Source organism: Pygocentrus nattereri, chromosome 3 (genome assembly GCF_015220715.1).
Source record: "Pygocentrus nattereri isolate fPygNat1 chromosome 3, fPygNat1.pri, whole genome shotgun sequence".
Taxonomy (NCBI): Eukaryota; Metazoa; Chordata; class Actinopteri; order Characiformes; family Serrasalmidae; genus Pygocentrus; species Pygocentrus nattereri.
In genome coordinates this window covers 29,793,452-29,817,187 of record NC_051213.1, presented here as the reverse complement: position 1 = coordinate 29,817,187, position 23,736 = coordinate 29,793,452, and the positions used below count along the sequence as shown (strand labels likewise).

The 23,736-nt window shown below is 39.2% G+C and overlaps 1 protein-coding gene and 1 long non-coding RNA gene across 2 annotated transcripts in view; one reads left to right on the top strand and one right to left on the bottom strand.

The window, feature by feature from the left end:
- scospondin (subcommissural organ spondin) overlaps positions 1–23,736 on the bottom strand; it is a 128,063-nt gene that overhangs the window by 16,602 nt on the left and 87,725 nt on the right. The window contains exons 82-106 of the mRNA XM_037537369.1: positions 23,124–23,344; positions 22,068–22,103; positions 21,805–21,969; positions 21,197–21,406; positions 19,817–19,984; positions 19,547–19,681; positions 19,165–19,408; positions 17,759–17,911; positions 17,509–17,555; positions 16,524–16,694; positions 16,179–16,355; positions 15,360–15,515; positions 15,027–15,148; positions 12,391–12,527; positions 12,182–12,228; positions 11,408–11,665; positions 10,616–10,777; positions 9,294–9,410; positions 8,718–8,856; positions 8,418–8,614; positions 7,697–7,867; positions 5,119–5,246; positions 3,084–3,229; positions 2,050–2,096; positions 1,651–1,815 (exon numbers count right to left, since the gene is read on the bottom strand). Of these exons, the coding sequence (XP_037393266.1) occupies positions 1,651–1,815; positions 2,050–2,096; positions 3,084–3,229; positions 5,119–5,246; positions 7,697–7,867; positions 8,418–8,614; positions 8,718–8,856; positions 9,294–9,410; positions 10,616–10,777; positions 11,408–11,665; positions 12,182–12,228; positions 12,391–12,527; positions 15,027–15,148; positions 15,360–15,515; positions 16,179–16,355; positions 16,524–16,694; positions 17,509–17,555; positions 17,759–17,911; positions 19,165–19,408; positions 19,547–19,681; positions 19,817–19,984; positions 21,197–21,406; positions 21,805–21,969; positions 22,068–22,103; positions 23,124–23,344 (3,719 nt within the window). The remainder of the gene's footprint in view (positions 1–1,650; positions 1,816–2,049; positions 2,097–3,083; positions 3,230–5,118; positions 5,247–7,696; positions 7,868–8,417; positions 8,615–8,717; positions 8,857–9,293; positions 9,411–10,615; positions 10,778–11,407; positions 11,666–12,181; positions 12,229–12,390; positions 12,528–15,026; positions 15,149–15,359; positions 15,516–16,178; positions 16,356–16,523; positions 16,695–17,508; positions 17,556–17,758; positions 17,912–19,164; positions 19,409–19,546; positions 19,682–19,816; positions 19,985–21,196; positions 21,407–21,804; positions 21,970–22,067; positions 22,104–23,123; positions 23,345–23,736) is intronic.
- Positions 11,616–20,442, top strand: LOC119263127. Its single transcript, XR_005130138.1, has 3 exons — positions 11,616–11,673; positions 19,195–19,257; positions 19,867–20,442. It is a non-coding gene; the product is annotated as an uncharacterized LOC119263127 (long non-coding RNA).

Sequence of the window (23,736 nt, the reverse complement as noted above, 5' to 3'; positions counted from 1 at the left end):
TATAACAGACATCTAATGCTCATCAGTTTAATTCTTGTGTGCATGGTTCTGAAAAAGTATCTGGAGTATGTGATGTACCTGACACATCTGAAAAAAATCTTGCTCAGACTGCTTTAGTACAACTGCTTTGTGGTAAATTGATAAATGTAGAAAGTTTGTACAAAATTTACAAAGACATTCATTACGCACATTCACATACTATTTGAATTGACAATTTAATTCAATTCAAATATAAACTACATGGCCAAAAGCATATAAACACCTGATCATCACACCTATATGACCTTGTTGTACATATCATGGAGTTGGCTCCCCTCTACAGCTGCACTAGCCTTCACTCCTCTGGGAAGGCATTCCACAAGATTTTTACAGTGTTTCTGTGGGAATTTGTGCCCATAGAGTCAAACGGGCATTTGTGAGGTCAAGCAGTTATGTTAGATAAAAAAGCCTGAGTCACAATCAATGGTCCAATTCATTACAAAGGTGTTAAAACCATGGTTTTATGGACTTTCATGGACCTTGCTTTTCGCAAAGGGGCACAATCACACTGGTACAGAAAAGAACCTTTTCCAAACTGTGGCCAAGAAGTTGACAGCATATAATTGTCTAAAAATGCCTTTGTATGCTGTAGTCTTAACATAACTCAGATTTGTCTGATAGAGAACTCCAGAGGACATGTTTACACTGCTCTAAAGTCCAGTGGCACTTGTTACCACCTATAATGATCTTAGGCTGCTTGGCCATGGAAACCCATTGGATAAGGCTCCTGATACACAGTTCTTGTGTTGCTGCTACTAGAGGCAGTCTGGAACTGTGCAGTGACTGATGCCACTAAGCTTTAGCACTTGGCAGTCCTGCTGTATAAGCTTGTTTTGTCTACTGCTTTGTGGTTAAGCTGCTGTTGCTCCTAGATGCTTCCATTTCACAGTAATAACACTTCCAGTGACTGAGCCAAGTCTAGTAAGGCAGTTATTTCATAAACTTGTAGAAAAGGTATCCTGTCCTATGACAGTGCCATGTTTAAAATCTGAGCTCTTTACTGAGCTCTTCAGTACAACCCATTCTAATGCCTGTGTTTGTGTATGGAGACTGCATGGCCATGTGCTTAATTTTATACACCTGTTAGCAATGGGTGTAGCTGAAATACCTACACTCAATAATTAGGAGGGGTATCCATGTATTTTTGGCTATATAGTGTATTTGTATTACACTTTTTTTTAATGGCCATTGTCACAGAGGAGCTTTATATAAATCTGGGCCCAAGTCCCAGCAAGTCAAGCATGACAGCAAGAAGTGGAAGAAACAGTGAGAAGAACAAAGAATCGAAAGTGGGACCCATCCATCCTCCCCTTATGCGAAAAGAGTCATTAGAAATAAGAAAATGACTAATGCACTACAATAATAACTAATCAATAAAGAAAGTGAATGATCATTACACACAGGTATTCAGAGCAATGAGTGAGAAGCATAGATTGTTAGAAATCTATAATGGTACTAACAGAAATAAAGTCATGTTAGTATAAACAGGTAAAGAACTCATTAGAGTGTGAGGCAGGTGTGAAATCTCTAGGACTCGATAGCTTTGATAGTCTGTGCATTGATCACGAACCCAAACATAAATTGTGTGTGCACTACTAGTGGGTATCTTACCACAGTCAGGCTCTGTGCAGACTCTGCTCCTGTTGCTGGGGCCCTCACACTCATGGCCCCCATACTGTCTGGGCTCTAGTACATAGCGGCTAGAGCTCTGCAGTCCAGAGCCACAGGATGCTGAACATGAGCTCCACTCTGACCAGCTGCTCCATTCACAGTCCACTAACACACACAAATGCACACAAATGCACACCATGCAGCATTATCATTACAGTGATCACATACTGAGCATAAGCAGACATCTTTACAGCTGGCTAGACTGTTTGCTATAGTAACAGCAAAGACTTTAGAAAAACAACAGTACTACAAGATAGCTTTGTGCTTCCCCTTATTAAATGTGCTATTTTGACAGGATTCTGACCTGCTTATGTGGTAAATTGTGTTAACTGCACTTACCATCACAAGGCTCCTCTGTGCAGTTGAACACTCCATTTTCACACACACTGTACGTGCACAAGAAAAAGAGAAAGAAAGAGAAATGCAGCATGAAACATGGCACATACATAGCATACATTCATGAATCAATCTAACTACTGTACTGTGCAAAACCCAGGGCTGTTAAAGTGCAAAACACCTTAAAGTCAAGTCTAGTTTACTCATTCTTCAGTGTCATAATGAAAAAACATATTTAACAAAAATACACAGAAGCCTCAGGTATCAACTAAATATAACAGGATTTCTTTCAGTATTTAGTATGTACACACTTTACCTTTATTATAGCTATGATTTTTTTCAGTTGCTTTTAGTTTTTCAAAGGAGGACACAGTTGTATCTGGTTGGTTTTAAGATTGGAAGGGCGGAAGAGTTAAAGCATCAGTACAGCACTAAAGCAAAGAAGGGACAAATTAAATTAATTACAGATAGATATGATTTAGACTTAGTGTTGGAGGCATTTTTTGTAAAGTATATGTTTTCTGTTGTTTTTCCATGACATTGACAAATGAATAACTTTAACTTAATGGCTGTTTTGACCTGAAATTAAATAAACGAAAGGATAGTTTCTGACTTTTGCACAGTACCGAATATAAAATGTTTTGTTTGTGTGCTATAATGGCTGTATTGAATCCCCAGTGCAACCACTATGTTAAAACAACCTCTCTAATCGTTACCAGATGCATTGTACAGAATGTTGACTGAGAGAGGCGAGCATTTATCCTACAGCATATGCCTGTCTTTCCGTCACGCCTGCTTTAACCCAACGCCTTGTGTGGGTGGAAAAATCATTCTGAGCCTGATACTGAATCTACACACTGATCTATGTTCACCCGTGTCCCTTGGCATCCCTTGCACGTATGACGTACATCTCATATTCAAAATCAATATACTTTCAGCAATATCCTGGTCCCAACAGAAAAGAATGGTGGAAGCGAAAGGGAGTAAATGAATGAGGGATAACATGAAAGCAAGAGGAAAGAGGCTTGAGTTATTACCAAGTATTGCAGAGGTGTGGTACAATAGTCCCAGGGGGCACTTGCTCCTGTGGGGTACTCAATGTGATGTTGGGGAACATCAGTAACAGAGAGAGAGGCGAGCAGGGGCACTCGTAGTGCGGCACACACGTCCCATTAAACATAACCTGGGAGCACAGGAGAATGGATATATGGATTGCAGTGTGTTCAGCTGAGAACAAAGCTTTTGGTGGGTGAGTGCTGTAATGCTCTTTACATAGAAAGCACTGTGTGAGGTCGTTCCTCCCCACAGCTATTAGGCCATATAATGAGTTAACCTACAGCTCGGGAGATATTGACCTTCATACTAAGTGCTTCTCAGCTGTAAAGCTCTTGCACTTTATTGGTTCATAGTAGTCAGCAATCATTCTGGTATTTCTGTAGTTAAACAACTGTTAAACTCATTATCATTATATGTGTAAAAGTGCATATTTAAAAAAAAAACATCACAGTTGGATTTATGCATGCATTTTTTAAACTAGTGTAGCGGTTTACATCTCTTCTAAGCATCTTGTAAATTCTGCAATTTTGTACTTTCTAAATTTGTGCTTTTTGTGTATTTTTTTGCTCCTCATGCTTTGCATTTTCCTTTAGAATTAATGGTACTTTCTGCATGTCTATCTACACTATACATCCAAAAGGCTGAGGTCACCTGCTCACCCAATGTTTCCTTTAAAATCAAGGGTATTGATGAGGAGTTTGTCCCTCTTTGCTGCAGTAAGAGTTTCTACTTTCTAGGAAGGCTTTATACCACATGCTGGAACATTGCTGTGAGAATTTGATAGCATTCAGCCACAAGAGCATTAGTGAGGTCAGGTACTAATGTTGGATGATTAGTTTGGGATCACAAATGCCACTCTAGCTCATTTCAAAGGCATTTGATGATGCCCCACTGCTCCACAGTCCATAGTTCAATGCTCTTTTACCCTTTTGGCTGACATTTGGCATTGTGCATGCAACTGAATGCCTGTATCAGCAAGGGGTGCACCTTAAAGTCTCTGAATTCACTAAGTAGAAGGCGTCTGGATATTTTTAGACATCTAGTGTATTTATCTACACACCTATAGTCATTTCTTACCACAATATTTAAAAGATACTAGGCTATTCATTTTTAAGTGTATTCTACAGCAGTCTAATCTCAATGATGTGAGCACACATACACATACACATTAAATGGTCAAGCAGAATGTTTTAAATGAGACCAAAACTTTGTGTTCATGTTGATCACAAAGCCGCTCTGAGCTGTCAGTTTAAGCTTAATGTATGAACTTTTGACAGCGTCAGTTGTTTTTGGTACATCAGTATTGGAGCATCACGACAATATTGATTTTCAGTTTTAGTGGTATTGATAGACAAAGCAAAGCAGTTTTTCTTTTTTATATTTATATGTATTTTGTGAACTTTTCATGTGGTGTCCCAGACTTGACTGTTAACTAGACTGCATGTAATTTGTATGCAAAATACATCTAAAAAAATTTAAAGTAATATTAAGCAGCAGGTTTCCAGTTTCTGTCACTCTGTAAGGTAGAGCTGGGTGATACAGTAAGAACGTCATAATACTTCAGGAAGTCACGATACCCTATAAATCACAATATTTATTTTTTCTGATAAGTGGAAACAAAGTAAATTTAAAAATCGACCTTTAAAAAAACTATAAATACAATTTGCATTTAACATTTCACATGCTGTGTATTCCATTAAACAGCACTAAGTGATTTTATGTACTGGTGATGTATACTGTGATGTAATTTATCATGACTGTGATGAATATGGTCACATTGCCCAGCCCTAGCATAAAGTTTTCTTTGGTGTAATTTTAAAAGAAGAAATGACAGTTTCTTTCAGCACAGAGTACTAGTGCTCTGAAAGAATGGGCCATTAATTTGATCAATGCTAACATAAAGATAATCTGATATCAGTATACCATAATATTATAGGAAAGTACTGTGATAGTGAATTTTATCAATACTGCCCAGCACTGCCATGGAATTGTTCAAAGGTGTTCATGTTAACTCACTGTAGCAGGAGGGCAGGCGCAGCCAGGGCTACAGGCTCCTGGCACACACTCACTCTCAGGCCACAGATCCTGGCAGGAGAATGGGCACGATCCTGCACACACACTGAACACCTGACCCACAGGACACTCTGACACAACAGCAAAGAGACAAGAGAGAAAAGAACAGTAGTCAGTCCAAAGCCAATGCATATTCTCAAAAAACACTTATTATGAGCATAATTTCTGGTTAAGAAAAATGACCAAAATAATTTTAACAAACTGTGATGAAGATGAAAGCTTTTGGCTTAAGGCTTGAGTTTAGTAGCATTAATGCAGAGCTTTTGTCATGAATATCACACAAGCAGCACTGCTCCTTTCACTCTTGAGGAAACATTAATTCAAAGAGGCTTAATTCTAACTTTATCTTACTACTTTAAAATGGACCTGTCAAATTATTCTCTATTATGTTTTATCAGCCAAAAAACTACATTTTATGAACATGACAGCAGTTGAAGACTTAATTTCTGCTTTATGCTTAATTAAAGCTATGCTTATCAGCTGCACTGTAGCTGTCAGACTAGTTTGCAATTAGTCTGTTATCACCATTGACATTACAAATGTGTACACATTTGTGTGAAAAATCCAAGGCATGAGTGCACAATGCCAACAAAGTGTTTCCCAAAATGATATGGAATGCCAAGCATAACCTAAAGTATAATATCATTATATAAGGATGAAGAAAAAAATGGCATTTAGTTTCTCACTTAATTCAGTCTTCTCCAATTCCCAAACCTGCAATTCAAGCACTGTAGAGCCTCACAGTACTACACCAATCTGGGTGAGTTAAGGCTGAAAAGGTTTCAACATAGGGGTTTGGGGTTTGACCGCCACATATTTTCAGGCCAACAGGTACAGGAGTAGTGAAACAGGGACAAGAGCACTAAATAATCAATTGGCGAAGTGACCATATGCACACTTGAGAGATTTATTAGGTCACCTCATGTAGGTAGAGACAGTGAGCACTCATGTTAATTTCCTTCCCTCCTTTGAAATAAAACCTGCTGTATTCCCTTTTGACTCCTGGGCACAGATTATATTCTTCATTTTCTAGACGATGTATGTTTGTATATTAAGGTAAAGTGGCTTAATGTTTTTTTTTTTTTAAAAAACGTTGTGGCATGACAACATTTACATTTAATGTTTAATGTTTATGTGAGTTTCTATGAATTTACAGGCTGGTGCCAAAGCAGAAATCTGATTACTGCAAGCTTATGAGTTTTCCCATTACTGAAAAAATCTGATTTACTTAAATTATCAGATTATTAAGTGCATGTGAACGCACTCAGTATTATATTACTGTAAAATATCTGTCAAGACAACTCATGGGAGCACATGAGATCTGCACTGACATGGCTCTGACAGTTTTGTCAACGTTATGGTGTGGAGTTCAAGCAAAGTATTACTGAATAAGCTTCAGCAGAACATATTTGTTTAACACAGGATGAAAGCAGTTTCCAATTTTAATCACCGACATCCAGTGACCGCAACAGAAGCTGCGTGTTCTAAACAATGAATGAATGCATCATATACATCGCATATACAATGAATATTTCTAACCGAAGGTAGCAGGAGCTTTGCACTTTGCTATTTCTTTTGTTAGTTAGCTGCTCAATTGTTTATCCATACGGTCTCCTGCAAGCACTGCCCAGTGTACTGTGCCTTAAAAGTCATTTAAAAGATGTATTTGTACAAGACAGCTACATTCTCAGATTCTGTCATAGCAACATACATCATTTGAGCAGCTGGGCTTCAGCTTGAACTACTACAGCAGGTCTAAAGGATCAAACTAGAAAATGTGTTCAAGGATTAAAAAAATGTGCTGTTAATAATTCACCTTTCACAGCCCTATTTAAAATCTAAAAGTCTCTGTGGAAATAAGAAAAGTTAGTTAGTGATCTAGTGACCTTGACAGAGAAGCGCCTTGGAAAATGGATGGATGGATAGATAGTTAGTGATCTTTATTTAGTGTAAGCGACAGAAAAGCGGTATTGCACAATTTTAATTCAGAAATCTTTATTCTGCTTTAGGGAGAAAGCTTGAGTATGGGCTAGAAATGCACTATTCTCCAGTGATGCAAATTTTCATGAAAAATGCAGCAGGTCCATCATAAATGTGGGATGAGGGGGACAGTATTTTTATGACCAGTAAATTTGCAGCTCATGCCGTGATTTAATGCTGGCTAGACATTTTATGGTGCTGTGAAGGATGGCACTGCAGACAAATATGAGAGAGATAAAACGGGGCATTAAAACCTAAATTGCATTTGAATCTCTTTTCTCTGTGATTGTGTGTGTGTGTGTGTGTGTGTGTGTGTGTGTGTGTGTGTGTGTGTGTGTGTGCGCGTGTGTGTGTGTGTATACATACAGTTGTGGTAAGTGCTGAAAACTTGTACTTGTACTTGAAGCAGATTTAATTGCATTTTTTTTATGAGCCACTACTTGGAAAGTAGTTCAGTGGTGTTGCTGAAAAATGAGGTAAACATCAGCTGGCACTTGTGTCTGTGTGTGTATGTGCATTAACTTGTGTGTGTCCTCCTCACCAGGCAGACAGCTATTGGTATTGCAGACCGTGTGCTGCTCAATAGGAGATGGGCAGGCCAGTCCTCCAGGCTCAGGCTCCTGTAGAATACTTTTACTGCGAACTGACACTCCCCCTCCACAGGAGGCGCTGCACTCACTCCAGGAGGACCACTCGTTCAGTACACAAGAAGCTAACAGCAGACAAGACTCAATCAGAATATAAATCAAAATAAAAAAATTAATCTGAACAAAACAGCATCTGCATAATTCACACATAGCCATAAAGTTCTAAAGAAATCTTACATTCATAATCTCCAACCTGTATTAATTCACTGATACCTGTATAGTACATTTCTATCATCAAAGTCATGATATATTCTTGTGATCACCATAATTACTTCAATCAGAAATGTATTTTTATTTTAACAGTTAACAGTTAAACAGCTGAACACATCTTTCACACAGTGTTAAAGGAATAAAGAGCAAGAGAGAGAGTGAAAGACTGCGCCTACATGTGGCCCTGTAGCCCAAAAACTGCAACAAAACCATTTTTATGCATGTATATTGATAACTAAAATGGGACATCTGTCATTGAGTGAACAGCTTAACGCCCCAAGCATTACTGTTCAAAAGTTTGGAAGCAAACATTTCAATAATATAAAATATATTTTGCTGCAGAAACATCGTTGTCTGACAAGTGAGTAAAACTTTTGAACGATATAAAGTACAGAAATTGCAGACCTGGACAGGGAGGCTGAGTGCAGGTCTGTTTCTCTTCAGTCTCTGCACAGGGTGGGCCTCCCGCAGTGTGAGTGCAGGGACGACTGCGTGTTCTCTGTCCACTGCCACACGACACTGAGCACTCACTCCAGGACCCCCATGAGCCGTACACTGGGCATGGCTGGTCGGTACACACCAGTGACCCATTTACACACACACTGCAGAGACATTGAAGACATTGTGTGTTAAAGAATGGTTCATCAAACAATTTTATACTGCAAATATATAGATTATTTACTAGTAGTGTGCCTGTTCTCTTACCAGGTGTTGCAGTTGACTGTGGCATTCTGTCCAGGCGTAAGCTGAAGGGTGCCGTTCTCTGTGGGAAGTCCACAGCGACAGGCTGACACTCTCACACACTCACCATCCTGTAGCAGCCAGCCGTCAGGACAACGGCAGCCTGGATACACACAAACATAGAAAAGAGGAAAAAGAAGGATTTAAGAGGAATGCCAGTGTTTTTCCATAAGTCCTCCATAATTTATTCATTAAGATTAAACAAAGTCATTCACAGTGGTTTGATGTGAAATGCTCTGTTCTAGACAGTGGTGATTCATAGTGGTGGTGGGGTGCTGGAGCCGATCACAACTGTCATCGGGCGGAAGGCAGGAATGCAGGAAGGCAGCACTCACCGCGACCCAGAAAGATAAGTGGTTTAGATGATGTGTGTGTGTGTTTATTTTAGGATTAATTATTATGCTAATGTTATGCTAAATCACCAACTTCACATCAATACCCCATGGAAAACTGATGTATTTTTACGCCCCTTGTGAACAGAGTGTAAGGTCATTGTTGACTTTTGTTATGGCATTGTTAATATATTAGTGGCAGGAATACCTTGGTGACAGACTCCCTGCAGACACTGCACATGCTCCCACAGATCAGCACAGCTCCGTGGACACTGATTGGCACAGGAAGCCTCATAGACACGCCCCCTGTCTTCACACCGCTCACCTTAAATTCAACACAGGCAATAGCTAAAGAATTAAAAGTGACATTACCAATTTTGCATGTACTTATGTTTATGCATAATTACATGCATGCTAATGCGTCTGTATGTGTAATTGACACAAGTACATACAGCAGCAGTTTCCACATATTACTTAGTTAAAGACATCTGATCTGAGGTGGATCCATGCAGCAACCAAAAAATATTACATAATCCAAACTATTAAATATATTAGAGACTTTAAGAAATCAGCCCCTTTGCCTCGAGCAGTTTTACACACTTTTAGCATTGTCTCACACACCAGGAGCCTAATAGCCTTTCCAACTGAACATCCACATATACTTGAGCACTTCTTGGCTATAAAAAATTATTTGGAGGGCATCATTTTTATTTATCTATTTATTTTCATGAAAAAGTGTTTCAAATGAATACATATACAGATTTGACTATTTCTACTTTATATACACAAAAGTATCTGGATATCCTTTCTAATTAGTGAACCTGGAGCACTCATTACTGCTAAAACAGCCATTCATTTGTGCACACACAGCTTGTACAAGTTCCACAGAAGAGTGCTGCCAAAGCAATGGCACACTCCAGAACAGCTGCATATGAGTCACCAAGCCAGTCACCAAGCCAGGAGTTGGCTAGAGGGGTATCAAGCTCACAGCACTGGGCTGTGGTGCAGTGGAGTGATGGAGCTTCATCCAACTCCTGTGGAACCAGCTGAAGTGGTGCTTGTGACCTAGAACTAGTCATTCAGCATCAGTAACCTCACTAATGTTCTTGTGGCTGAATGCAAATCCTCATTAAAGTCTTATCATAAAATGTTGTTCTAGAAAAAACACTAAAACTGTTGCAGAACCTTTACATTACACTGTATGTAGTGTGCGTGTGTGTGTGTGTGTGTGTGTGTGTGTGTGTGTGTGTGTAGGTTGTATTGCATGGTCATGTTTGTTTTTAGCATATCGCTGTTGTCGAAAGAAAACCTTGTATCTCCAAAATGGTAACTATACAGTAGAAGGAAAAAACAGACTTTATTTTTAATGTAAGTAAATGGAACCAGACATATTTCCAAGTCATTTTGGGCCATTTCTTTTGGTCCAAATGACAAAAATGCAAATAGAAGGCTTTCTTCCGGCAGCAGCAATATATGTTTGTCAGGTTTGTTTGTTTGTTTGTGTGAGCATGCATGAGTGTTAGTACACACCAGGACAGAGGCCAGTGTTACAACTCTGTGACTGGCTCTGCTGTCTTGGGCAGTGAGGCCCAGGGGTGGCTGCTAAGGCTTTGCGCTCACGCTGGCGGAATCCACCACTACATGGGTCCTGGCACACACTCCACGGTCCCCACACACTCCACTGGCATAGGTCTGCATTCAACAACACAATGACATTAAACACTCACACCCTTCAAGAGCAACGTTTCATATTTTTCTTTTAGAATAGAATAATGTATTTTTTCAAGAACAAATCTCTGTAGCTGCACTTCTTCATTTACTGCAGTATATTACATGAAAAACTATTAAAAGAATTGTGGTCCTTTAATTCATCGTCTATGAAGAGTTTCTGCTGCTGGGCAGCGCTGGGCAACAAATACCGTACTGTTCGAAAATTTTTTGGAAAGTGAAGGAGAAAAAAGAAGAAGCTTATGTCCAAAGATACTTAGGTCCATCAATTAAACTGACTGATTCTAAAATTACTGGGAAATTATATAGAATTGAGATCTAAGTAAATCTAAATAAAAATTCACATCCAAAATTCCTTGTATTTCAAATGGGATAAACAGAAAAGTTGAAAAAAATGATTTTAAGTTATCTTTTGTCAAACATTATTTATCATATCATGTATCTATATTTGAAATACTGAATAAAAAAAGTACTTTTTGGTGTCTAATTAAAATATTAAAGTAATTAAAAAAGATAAATTCCAAACTTTTTTGGAAGGCCATTGTCAGTTTTGGTAGTTCTGTAATGTCGGCAATGAACGAAAGCTAGTCCCACCTTTGCAGATGTCAGGTTGGGGGCATATTCTCTCCTCTTCCAGAGGTTTAGAGCACTCCCCTTCTCTGCTATTAATAGGCAAACCAGAGTCAACATCCAGACACGCCCGGTAACGCCTCTGCACTGACACCAGAGTAGCAGCAGTCGCATGCACTCCAGCACCTCCACCTCCGTCCACTGCAGAGCCAGATTGGAGAAGAGAGGAGGCAGGAACACAAGGAGAGCAGGGAGTCCACTCTGACCACTCACTGAGTGACACTGAGCAGGTGAGAGAGACAGAATGAGAGAACAACAAGGAAGAAAAAGAGAGTGATTCACAAATCATGCGAAACATTTTAATTTTTTTTAAAAACTTATTCAAGCTGGATTTGTTACAGAGGAGGTAATGTAATGTGCAATGCCAATTTGTATGAGATAAAGCAGGGGTCTCAAATTTGTGTCCTAGAGGGCCAATGTCTAGTACAGTTTGGTGATTTCCCTGCTCAATCACACCTACTGAACCTCATAATCACTTTTCCCAAATTAGCGCAGATAACATGGACTGAAAGGTCATAGCCTGGATGTACATGCTAGCATTACAAGAACAAATGATACTCAATTACAATAACAACACGGTGCATGGCTGTATCCATTACCAGCATTGTTACTGCATTACTATGAGTATTTAAACTGGATTACTATCACTGATAAAGCTCTAGGTTAGGTCAGATCAAAAAGGCCTTAAGTTCAACCCTCAATCAAACTCATAAAACTATAAAGTCTTGACTTCATTACCTTCACATTCTCGAGAATCACACTGCAAAGATCCTTCATGGCATAAGCTGAAACAAAGGCAATTAAATGAGCAAACAACAGAGGAAATGTATTCTCTTCTGCTCTGTTTCTTCTTCATTTGTATTCCAGCTAAGCAATCTTGAACCTTTGAACTGAAGGGCATGCAGTTTATTGTTAAAGCTTATTAGAGGTTAAGTATGTGATCTTACCATGTGCTGCAGCCTACAGTGATTTGCTTCCCCTGTGGGACAGTGACAGGAAGAGGTAGGCCTGAGTCCTGTTGCAGGAGGTGAATACAGCCACACTGCTCTGGGGGTACACATGTCTCGTTCTGCTGCAGCAGACCCTGGAATCAATAAAGAAGTTTCATTAGAGTTTCCATTGAAAAAGAGCTCAACGCATTTCACATCACACTGCATTTTGGAAGTTGCATTTGGAAAGAAAACTTGTACTTGTTGCTAAGTTACCCTGTTACGTGTGATGGTAAAATTAGCTCAGTGAAGTTGACAGACTAACACCAACCTTATATTCTTGGAAACAGAATGAGAGGTGAGAATCAGTGCTCTGCAAAAGTCTTAGGCTACCTGAATTTACATTTAACGCTATTTATCCGAGCGGTAATCACTTACTAATACAACACAAGAAAATTATTAACACAAAAAAGCTTCATCATTTTCAAACCTCTTCTTAAAGCAGCCCAGTGTTCACTGTGCAACATCTGGTTTTGTTCACCAATACTTCACTAAATTAAATCAGGTGTGCTTTGTGATAGAGCTACATGTAAAGGCTAGAGCGCATTGAGAAGAAGAGGAACCAAACCTTCTGTCCATCTCAAAGGACTCTTGTTATGTTTTACCAGGCCCCTGTACAGACTTTAAGGGGAGCATAAAAAAAGGGCAACCAGAACATACATTTGATTTAGTGTAGTGCATAGGGCATTCACTTTATCCAGACAGACAGTCTAATTATATCTGAAAGGAAGGCAAATGCAGTGTTAGGAATCTCACCCAAAGACAAGCAGTCTTATATAGGCAGTCTAAAATAACACAGTTACATACTGAGATGAGTGTGTTCTCACCAGAGCCGGGCATTGAATGGGCTAGGCGGTTATGCTATTCACCATTCGACTGGACTGCTATTAACTTTCTTTAAGCAGATGGTCTATTTAATAGCTCCACAGGGCCTTGCATAAATCTATGTTTTTACAATAATACAAAAAAAACTTGGTTTATGAAGTTATTAGCACCCTTTACCACCCATATTTAAGTTGTTCCAAATGACATTTTGGAATATTTGAATAAAGCCGTACAATATGAGAGGCTACTTGTTACTGTGATTTTATGACAGGTATGGGGCGTTCTCAGGTATGTGAAGCAGAGTAACACATGGCTTCAAGTGGCTTATTGGTTTTATAAAACTGACAATATAAAATACCATAAAATACATAAATCAGTCATTTAAGCTGTAATGAATTAAAATCATAACAAACAATTCTTTCATAAAGAAATGTAGTTTGTATAGGCATAATATAATTTTGTTGCTAATCTATACAGAAGCAGGTTTTTGGCCATATATTAATGAAAATGTTCTAAAATACCAGGGTTTAAACGATCAGTATATAAGATGATGCAACCTGCCAAATTTATACTGCACACTCCAAACAAGTAGGGGGTAACAAATGACCAGAAAGTTGTGGTATCCACCCCTATCATGAGAAAGAAGAATATGCATAGTCCCTTCTCCTATTTTAATCTCCAATTTTAACTCTTTAGCCATCGTTGCGTTTACTGTTGCTTTCATAACATAACCACCTAGCCTGTTACTGTTCCTTTCATTGACTACCTGTCCTTAAATGACCTACCTAGGGGGCAATACCTTCAACATGATTGACAACTGAATAGAACATGCCCACGGGGCAGTGCGACTTCTTCATCCTCTCATGTTGGACTGATGGCAGACTCTACAGTGACGCACTGTTCCCTCTTGAGTATTAAGTAGCATTAGACGGGAAAGACCAGGACCAGCTGGTTAGCATGCTAACTTCAGTACATATCTCTGTAACATGATACATAAATGTCTTTGACATAATATCAACACTTATTTCTTCACATGCTCTTGATAATGTTAGTTAATTTTGGAGGATTTTAACATTAAAATAAAAATATACATAAAAACGCAGAAAGCTTCACCAAATTACCACAAAGGTAATGCTAATCTCTGCTTGTGTCTCAATGCAATTTGTGTTGTTTTAGCATCAAGCTAATGGTGCTTTTTTTTTTTTTTTCTACATTTTTCGGTTAATTATTCAGTAAATACTCAGGTCAAAGCATATTAATGCAATGTTAATTGAGAAACAGTTTAAAATATTAGCTACTTTTCAGCCTGTTTAACCAGCTATCTTCTACTTTAGTTGTTTGCCCTCCATTCACAGCATAATTTTCACTTTTATACTTGTCACATTAAAACAGAATTTAATTGCTATGAGGCAGTCGTTACAATGTGTCTATCAAGTTTTTTTTTACAACAGCTTAGATTTCAGGACTACAACTGCTTTTAAAAGAATATCATCACTAATTAATCTGTGTGACTTCCAGTGCTGCTCTGTTGTGGTTTTTGGTGTTGGGTTAAGGTTAAGGCCAAATCAGTGATATATCCACACTGTGGAACCCAGACCCAACTTTGCTGTATATCAGAGTTTATAACCACAGACAGAGCGGGACAGAGATATTTCAGTTTTATTGCAGGGTAACTGCTTCAATAATCGAGATTTAAAGCTGCAGTCTAGCTATGCAAGGACACTTGGGGATGTTGCTATTAATGCTCAGGTGTAGAGTGTTAAGCTGACCTGAGGGCAGTAGCACCCATCCGTGCAGCCCGACTGACCCCCGCAAGCATCCACCTGGCCTTGCAGAACACACTGCTTCTCACATGGAGAAGCGCAGTCCAGCTGGAAGGGCTCTGTACAGTCTGACACACAATCATGCAGAGAGAGAGACAGAAGGACAAATACATCACATTGCAGGCATTACACATTAAATTTATATCTGCCTCTGGATTTGGAAACTGACTGCAGACACTTTCCAGAACAAAGGTAACACAACCCTACAACACACCAGTGAGCTTAACATGTTTTGAGTGTCAATGAACATGGATATTGACAGATCCATAGGACACTCACTCTGACAGTCCTGAAGTTTGCAGGGTCTGCTCTGCCGCTCAAGCTCTGTGCAGTGCTGTCCCCTAGTGGTAGTAGAGAGTGGTGCACGATAGCGCTGCTGCCATGGAGACACACAGGAACACACCGTCCACTCACTCCACTGGGACATGGGACAGTCTGTGTGTGTGCGTGTGTATGCATGAGACACAGAGAAAAAATACATGGTCAGTAAGTAAATAACTGAATAAACCAGGAATAACTTATCATTTTAATCATTATGTTATTCAAAAACAAAATATCATGAACAATGATATTTTTATATTTTTCTAGCAAAACTAAAGAACTCAATGTTCTTGGAAACCAGATGTTAGCTAATAAAAATACACTGTAATTATCTGTTCATTGTCATTTTATATACTTCTAAAATACTGGGCATTCTGGACATTAATTTTATGATAACTTTATTATAAATGTTATACTGTTTTCTTATTTCTTATGAAATCATCTCCATCTTGCTTAATTTGACATATTGGAGGAAAACCCACAGACATAAAATGTCCCATACCTTGGGAACAGGCCACATTTTGTTTTTCCCCCATTATGTTAAATTCAGAAAATAAACAGTAGCAGTGCATTAAAATGTGCAACAGACAACTGAAATAAATCAGTGAGCAAAAAGTGATAATAGTTCTAAATAAATAAGTAAACAGATAAAAGTTTTTCAGAATATGTATTATTAATAAAACACATAAATAAAAATAAATAGTTAAATAGTTGAAGTTTTTAACAGGGCTATGCATTTGTTTGTGGTAGTACTCTACAGGTTCAGTACTGCCCCACCTGGGCAGGGTCTCGTGTAGCACAGCCGAGTCTCCTCTCTGTCCCTCTCTGCCTCTATGTGGTCAGGACAAGAGTGGTCACCTTCCTCCTCACACACACACTGCCTGCGTCTGGACGCCACTCCTGCACCACAGCTCCGCGAACACGGTGACCAGATAGACCACGGACATAGGTCATCTGAGAGCAGGGGACAGGACCAGGGACATCATTCAACATCAGAAGTGACAGATGTTTACCATGAATTGCAACACAAACATTGTATTATTAATAGTATTGCTCAAAACTGAACGCAGGGAGTGCAATTCTGAATACACCAATGCACAATACAGCGGCAAACATCAGTACCCAGACAGAGAGCAGTGTGGCAGTCCTGGGCCTCTTGTTCTGGTCCAGAGCAGTGGGTGCCATTGTTGCGGGGAGGGGGGTTGATACAGGCTCGGCTACGGATTTGTGTTCCCCGACCGCATGTCACAGAGCAGTCAGACCATACAGACCAAGGAGTCCAGCCACCGTCCACTGCCAAGAAAATGATTACATCTTTGAACAGTTCATTATAAAGTTTAGGACCAATATTTTTACTACTACAAAATTGATGCTACAAGTAATGCTACAATGCGACAATTGAGAAGAATACCATAGTTAAGTGTGTTTTCTGAAGAAGATGTGTTATTTTCACTTAGAAAATCAACAGAACATGTCATGTGACTGTGCACCTGTATGTAGTAGGAAGCTAATGATGATGAACATAGCAGCAGAAAGACCCAGAAAGCAGAACAGCACAGAGGAATAAGCTTTAAGAATGTTTCCATCCTGCAGGAATGCATGATGATATCAGAGTCATATCAGTTTTTGTCTAAAAACATCAGCATTTGAAAGATTTGATATTTCAAGCCAATATTTCATGGTGAGTTAATGAAATTCCAGAGAAGCAGGTTTAGGTGAAGTTGGGTTACTGTGCTGAAATGTCTGTATTTTATTTATTTATAAGCATGAGTAATGTTTTCTGCATAATGCTAATGCTGGCAGACCTAATCCCAATTTCAACAAAGTACTAGATAGCAGCCCACAGTTCCCATATATCAGTGCGCCCGCAATGTCCAGAACATTTAAAATTTAAAATATTAGCATTTATCCTACAGCAACTTCTTGCTGCTCCTATAATAATTTAAGTATTGATATAAACAATTTTGGCATCTATTACAAATATGAAATAGTAAAAGAATGTTCATTTGTGATTCACAGGACTTCAAGAGATTTAATTGCAATGAAACACATTTTTAGACAGCTGTTACAGAAATGTATTGTTCAGATTACTGAACATTTTACCCACCTTCGCAGTCAATATCTTGGCAGTACTCTCCTTCAGGGATACATGTGCTGAAAACCACAATGAAAATGCAAAAACAACAATTCACACGCAGAACATGACACAGAGTGTTTGTGTTTGCACAGTATCAGCATCTACATGCACATGTTTATTTATATACTAGTATTATTTCATTTAAAACATAAAAATCAGCAAAATAAACCAAATGACATTTTAAAATATACCCAGATTTCACAACCTGCACCTCACCCACCATTGTTTACATTCTCCTTGCAACCATGTGTCTCCGACAGACAGCTCCTGGTTGTCATGGAGACACAGCGGGGGGCAGGGCCCTAGGTCACATGATTTGTGCTGAACTTCCTCAAACTGACAGTCAACATCTGGAGACTCTGGAATCAGTGATCTGAAAGGGCAGCATAGTTGTCAGCTCTAGACAAGTGATAATTCATGATCCTTTCTACCAGCAATACTCTGTCAATCTCCTCTGCTCCATCAGCCTACAGCTTTCAACAATCCTTTCCATTCATTCTTTATCCCCCACTTTTTAAATCACCAGTACAGTCAGCATCTGGATCCAAACAACAGTCTGTTTTCAAGCAGCCATAGCATGGATTAAAAGAATTTACATTAAAACAAGATGCCCAGTCATCCTCCAACAGCCTACCCATTCACAAATGAAGTGATAAGGAGTGTTGTTACGGCAGTCTGAAGCACAGTTGGTGATGTGGAAGAGAGAAAACATTGTGTTGCTACTTGCTATCAGAAAATATACATATCAGTGAGGGCTGCCAAAGAATTCAGACACCTGAAAAGAAATAAATGAAGTTCATTTTTTCCAACCTCCTTTAAAATGTGATCCAAATTTGCCAGTTTGTCTGGCCTACTGGAATGTAGTTGTATATCAGAACAGAGGTCAGTTGCACATAGCTGTCTGGACTGATTAACAAAAACAATTTATGTAATTTAAAAACTGAAAAAAGGTGTTTTGGTACATAAAACCACACAAACAGCATATGCAGGCTTCAGAAGAAATAAAAAAAATAATATGGCCCCTGTAGATTCATTCAAACATTCAGTCGCTTGTAAATAAAATCACAGCAGAGTATCTAGGGATGTGTGCTGTGAATTATTTCGCTATTTAAGTATCCGCAGGAGTTAATGAATAGCTATCTGGTTAACCATGGGAAGGTTAAAACACAACAAATGGTACTTTGGCCAAGAGTAATACAGGGTAGGAGCTGGACGCTACTCTTTTAGGTGGTGGAAATGTTTTAAGAAGCATAAAAATTAGCACCAAAATTTACAGCAAGTAGAGGAATACATCTGAAAACATATTTCATCATTCAAAACAGCAGACAGAACTCAGAGGTTTTCATGTTAGATGGATAACAGAGGCTGCCTCATACATGAACTAAAACTACAGCTAACTTGCACAACAATGGATGTTGATGGAAACTTGTCTTACACAAGTCATTTTCTCCTCAGTGGACAAAGTGCCATTACTTAAGTTTGTCAGAGAAATATTTTTCACTCTTTCCAGACCTAACTAATATCAGCTAGAGTATTTAGCCTATTTAACTGGAGTGACAAGATCACTGACGCAAACACTGATTCCTTGAGCGGTTAATCAAGTACTCAAGTACTTCTAGCTCTCACCTGAAGCGTGTTCTCTGTCCTGACCCGCAGGTGGCGCTGCAGGAGGCCCAGCTGGACCAGGAGCTCCATGAGCAGCTGCTGTCCCCTGCACAGGTGTGGTTGGTGCAGAGAAGCAGTCCATCTGTGCAGCTACAGTTATTGCAGTCAACCTGGTGCTGGCTGCCTGCAGCCCAGCTCTGACCTGCAGCATCCACACAGTCGCACTGCCACAGCTTCACACACACCCCATCTTGCTGCAGCTCTCCTACACACATCCACACACAAACACAGAAGTTACAGTTATGGCTTAAGTCTGCTTACGCACTGACCTATCCAATAACACAGTACATCTAAAGATAGAACTAATCTAAGTGTCATATCCATTTTTTTCTCCCTCTTTCACCTCGAGGGCAGCGGCAGCCTGGCTGGCACTCAGTATTGCTGTGGCACTGAATGCCTTGCTGTAGGTCAGAACATCGCTGAGGGCATTCATTAGCACAAGGCACGAACTCCTGACCTGGCGGGCACCCACGCTCATCTAGGATATACACACAGATTAAACAGCACATTCCAGTGCACAAAACTTTAAAATATATACTTATTAAGGATTTTCCTCTCCATACAAAAGATGAATGCCTCAATAAATAAATGTAAATGTTTTGGTAAGTCGTACCGCATGGTTTGGTGTTGCAAGGTTTGACTTGGTTCTTCTCTCCAACACAGTTCCACCCCCCGTTTTTAGGGGGAGGGCTGGAGCAGGAGCGCGTCCGGATTGAGCGGCCACCCCCACATGCCTTATCACAGCGTGACCATGGACTCCAGCGAGACCAACTCCCATCCACTGAAAAAGGAGCAGCCCAAAGTTTTAAGTCTTTCATTTAGAAAAAGCAGTCTAGCTGAATTCTGTCTATCCCTGTTTTTTATGCTGCACACCTTTTTTATATTTACTTGAAGAGCTCAGATGCACTCAGTGTGTGTAAGTCCTGTGAGTATAACTCTCTTTATAATTCAGTAAAGTTAAAAACTAAAGTTGTATAGTTTATTACCATAACTCTCAACCTTTATGAAAAAATGTGTACCATTTTACAAAAGTGAGAAAAAACTGCATCTGGTTGTAAATCTTTGATACAGAAGGGGAAAGGAGTACTTAAGCTATTTGATTCCTTCTTTTATTAAAGCAAAGGTTTGCCATAAATGATATTTACACAATCAGCTAAGATGCTTTTGTTTTTTTAATTCTTCTTTAGTACTGCACTGGAGCTACCAGAGTAACATGATACAAGCGTTTATACTAATAGATTTGGGTCACATAAATTTCCAAAAATTTTTAGCTAGATTAGACTTGTAGCTGCAGTGCAAATTAAAGAAGCAAAATGTGGACCTTAAACAAGTCCTGGCTGGTTGTCTACACATGAGACAAGAAAAAAAAATGTAATTGTGAAACTGATTCTTCTGTGAACTATTCAGTAGCACTTTACTAGAATAACCTATTGTAGAACTCCTAACCTCAACCCAAAATCTAAATCCTAACCATATCTTTTGGCCCAAAACTGTTGATAATCATGCTCATTTAAGAGTTAAAAAAATGTATTTTGTCATGAACTATTCCTAAAACATAGGCAAAAGCTTCAAGCTTCAGTCACCTTTTTGTTACCCTGACTGAACAGGTGCTTCCAACAACTACAATCGAAAAATCTAAGATGTTTATGTCTTAATGTACATCTACACTTGTTCAGGAACTGCTGCACTGCATCCAACAACACGTGCTTGGTGGAGTCTGAGGCAGCACTGTGGGGTTTCAGCTCTGGTAGTAAAACTGCTGCTTCTTTTTTGACGCATTTGATTAATTACTTTAACCAACCTAATACCTGTGGTGAAAACTAAAACTTTCTCTTAAAGTGTAGATGCTGGCATGAAGAGGTTATGCGCCACTTACTGGCTCTAAACTTTCTTATGATGAATGAAATGAACAATGCATGGTACATGGCAAATCTATCACAACAATGTTCAAAACCATCAAAACACAACAGTAGTTAGTGATCCTCTTTCTTACCACGGCATGCGCGGATGTTGCAGAAGCGGTTCTCCACATTGCCCCCGAGGATGTCCGGACACCAGGTTCCGTTAACACCCGGGGCAAGGAAGCTCCTGAAGCGCTGCTGCTGGCCCACCCCACAGGAGCGTGAACACGCACTCCACTCACTCCACTGTGTCCACGAGCAGTTCCTGTGGGCACACACTTCACCCATGCACACCCCACCATCTCCCAAACAACAGCATAGCCAGCTGAGTTTATATGCATTAGCAGAAATATAAATAATACATAAATAATAATTTATTACAGAATGACAACTGGAACTTGTAAGATTAAATGAGCAGGCTTTGTAACATCCTTCCAAAGATCTCTGTAAAGAAGACTGTATGAGCTTATACACTTCTGGACAGGGTGGACAATATGACAGCATTTTATCAGATTGTGATATATTATGTGACAATATCATCATCACAAGATGCTTTGCTGATATATATTGCAGATACTGTCAATATCATTAAAAACTGCATGTTTATTACAAAGAGAACTTGGTAGAGAACACATAGATTCATAGTAGATTTGGAAGATATGACTGTGTAAATGAAATCAGGACCAGAAGAAGGCATTACCAGGACACTGTGGGATGTTGCAGATTTTCTCTTGTCTGTTCTGTCCTGAGCAGGGTGCACTGATGCACTCTCTCTTACGAGACTTCACTGCAGGAGCACCTGCATCACTACAGGTTTTAGAACATGTACTCCAAGCTGACCACTGAGAGAACCCTATGTCTTCATCTGCATTGAGAGCGATAAAGAAAGATAAGTGAAAAGAAATAAACCATTACAAACCCAATGTGCTAGTGTGAAAACTAAGCAGCTGTATGATTGATTACCTGATAGAGGAGGTTCTTCTGTAGGACGTAGATTCACTGCAATTAAAATAATTGTCATTAGTCATACATTAGACAGAACCATACAGTTAAAAACCATTTCCCAACAGCTATTTAGAATTAACTTTACTATCAGAAGTCAGAGCTATCACCAGTGAGTGTGTTTACCCAGCACTTAATAATCCAATCATTATCAGATTTCAGCCGTAATCTGATTACTCAAGTGGTCATGTAAACAGCACACTCTGACTTCTTAAATTGGATTAAGGTCTAGAAATCTGGTTAAGATGTTTGATAAAGAGAGCTAGATTTTAGCTTTCCATCAAGTTTTTCAGTGCATGAACACCCTTAACTCTAATTCCATTCATGTTTTTTCAGTCTGCTCTTGTGCAAAATAGACCGCTGTCCTGGAAATAGCAGGCAGTGTTTAACACCCCCCACAAGATGGCCATAAAACATTTTACGAGTGATGCTGAAACCAACTATATGCTTGATGAAATAAAGGATTTGAATATTCTTCATCTTCTGGATGATTATTCATATTTTCATATTCATATTTTGAGCCATGTTTACAAAAAAAGCTGCAGCTTGATGTCTGAGATTATGTTTGTGTGTGTCTGTGAGTTTACTGGCTGATTGCAAAGCAGATTATTGACTGACTTTTCCCATTATCTGATTACCCAAGTGCATGCAACCATGTTGAACTATTACTGACAAAATCATATTTTCTGCAGTTATCAGATTTTTATTAAGTGCATGTAAACGCACTCAACAACAACAAAAGCAAGGTGTAATTTGATATTAATTATTTGTCACTTGTAACTCCCTAAAATAAGCACTGAGAAATTTTGTCAGATGCACAGACTCACAAACTTTCAATACTGCATTTGTAGTAAAATAAAAGAAATTACTTGACTTCTAAAAGTTCAGGAAGAGAACATTCGGAGGGATTTTCATCCCCTTCATGGTGTTATTAGTAATTTATCACTTGTGCTAAATATTCTGCTGAAAAAAGAGAGATTAACAGTAATATGAAGTATAGATGGTTTTTTGTCTGACCTGGGCAGTCTGGAGTTTGGCAGTACGCTGTTTCCTGTAGGGCTCCCACACAGTCTCGACCCCCATGGGTGGGGCTGGGCTGAGAGCAGCTTCTGCTGCGAATTTTTTGCCCCAGACCCCCACAGCTGATCGAGCAGGACCCCCAGGGGCCCCACGAGGTCAAACCCCCATCACGAGGACAGGGCACCAGAGAGCAGTTCCACAGGCCATGCTGACACAAACTGAGAGGGATAAGGAAGTTAAACGAGACCACACATTACTGCCCACCAACTCAATTATCCTTCTCCAATAACTGCTGCTCAGTTTTATTATTATTATTATTATTATTACTAGTATTATTATTATTTGTGATCAGTAAATACACTATATGAATAAAATATACAAATGACATCTCTGAAATGAGTATGCTTTTTCTGCATTTGCAAGAAACAGCCACAACAACTTTATGAACTGCTGCTACTTCTTGAGTCAATGCCTAGTATTAATCTCATGATCTCCTGACAATAAGGTCAACATTAGACTAGAGGTCTTAAAACCTAGCATATAAACCAGCTTATGGTCCTGTACTTTGTTTTTAATGATAGTTTTAATGATTAGTTGCTGCTGCTGATGT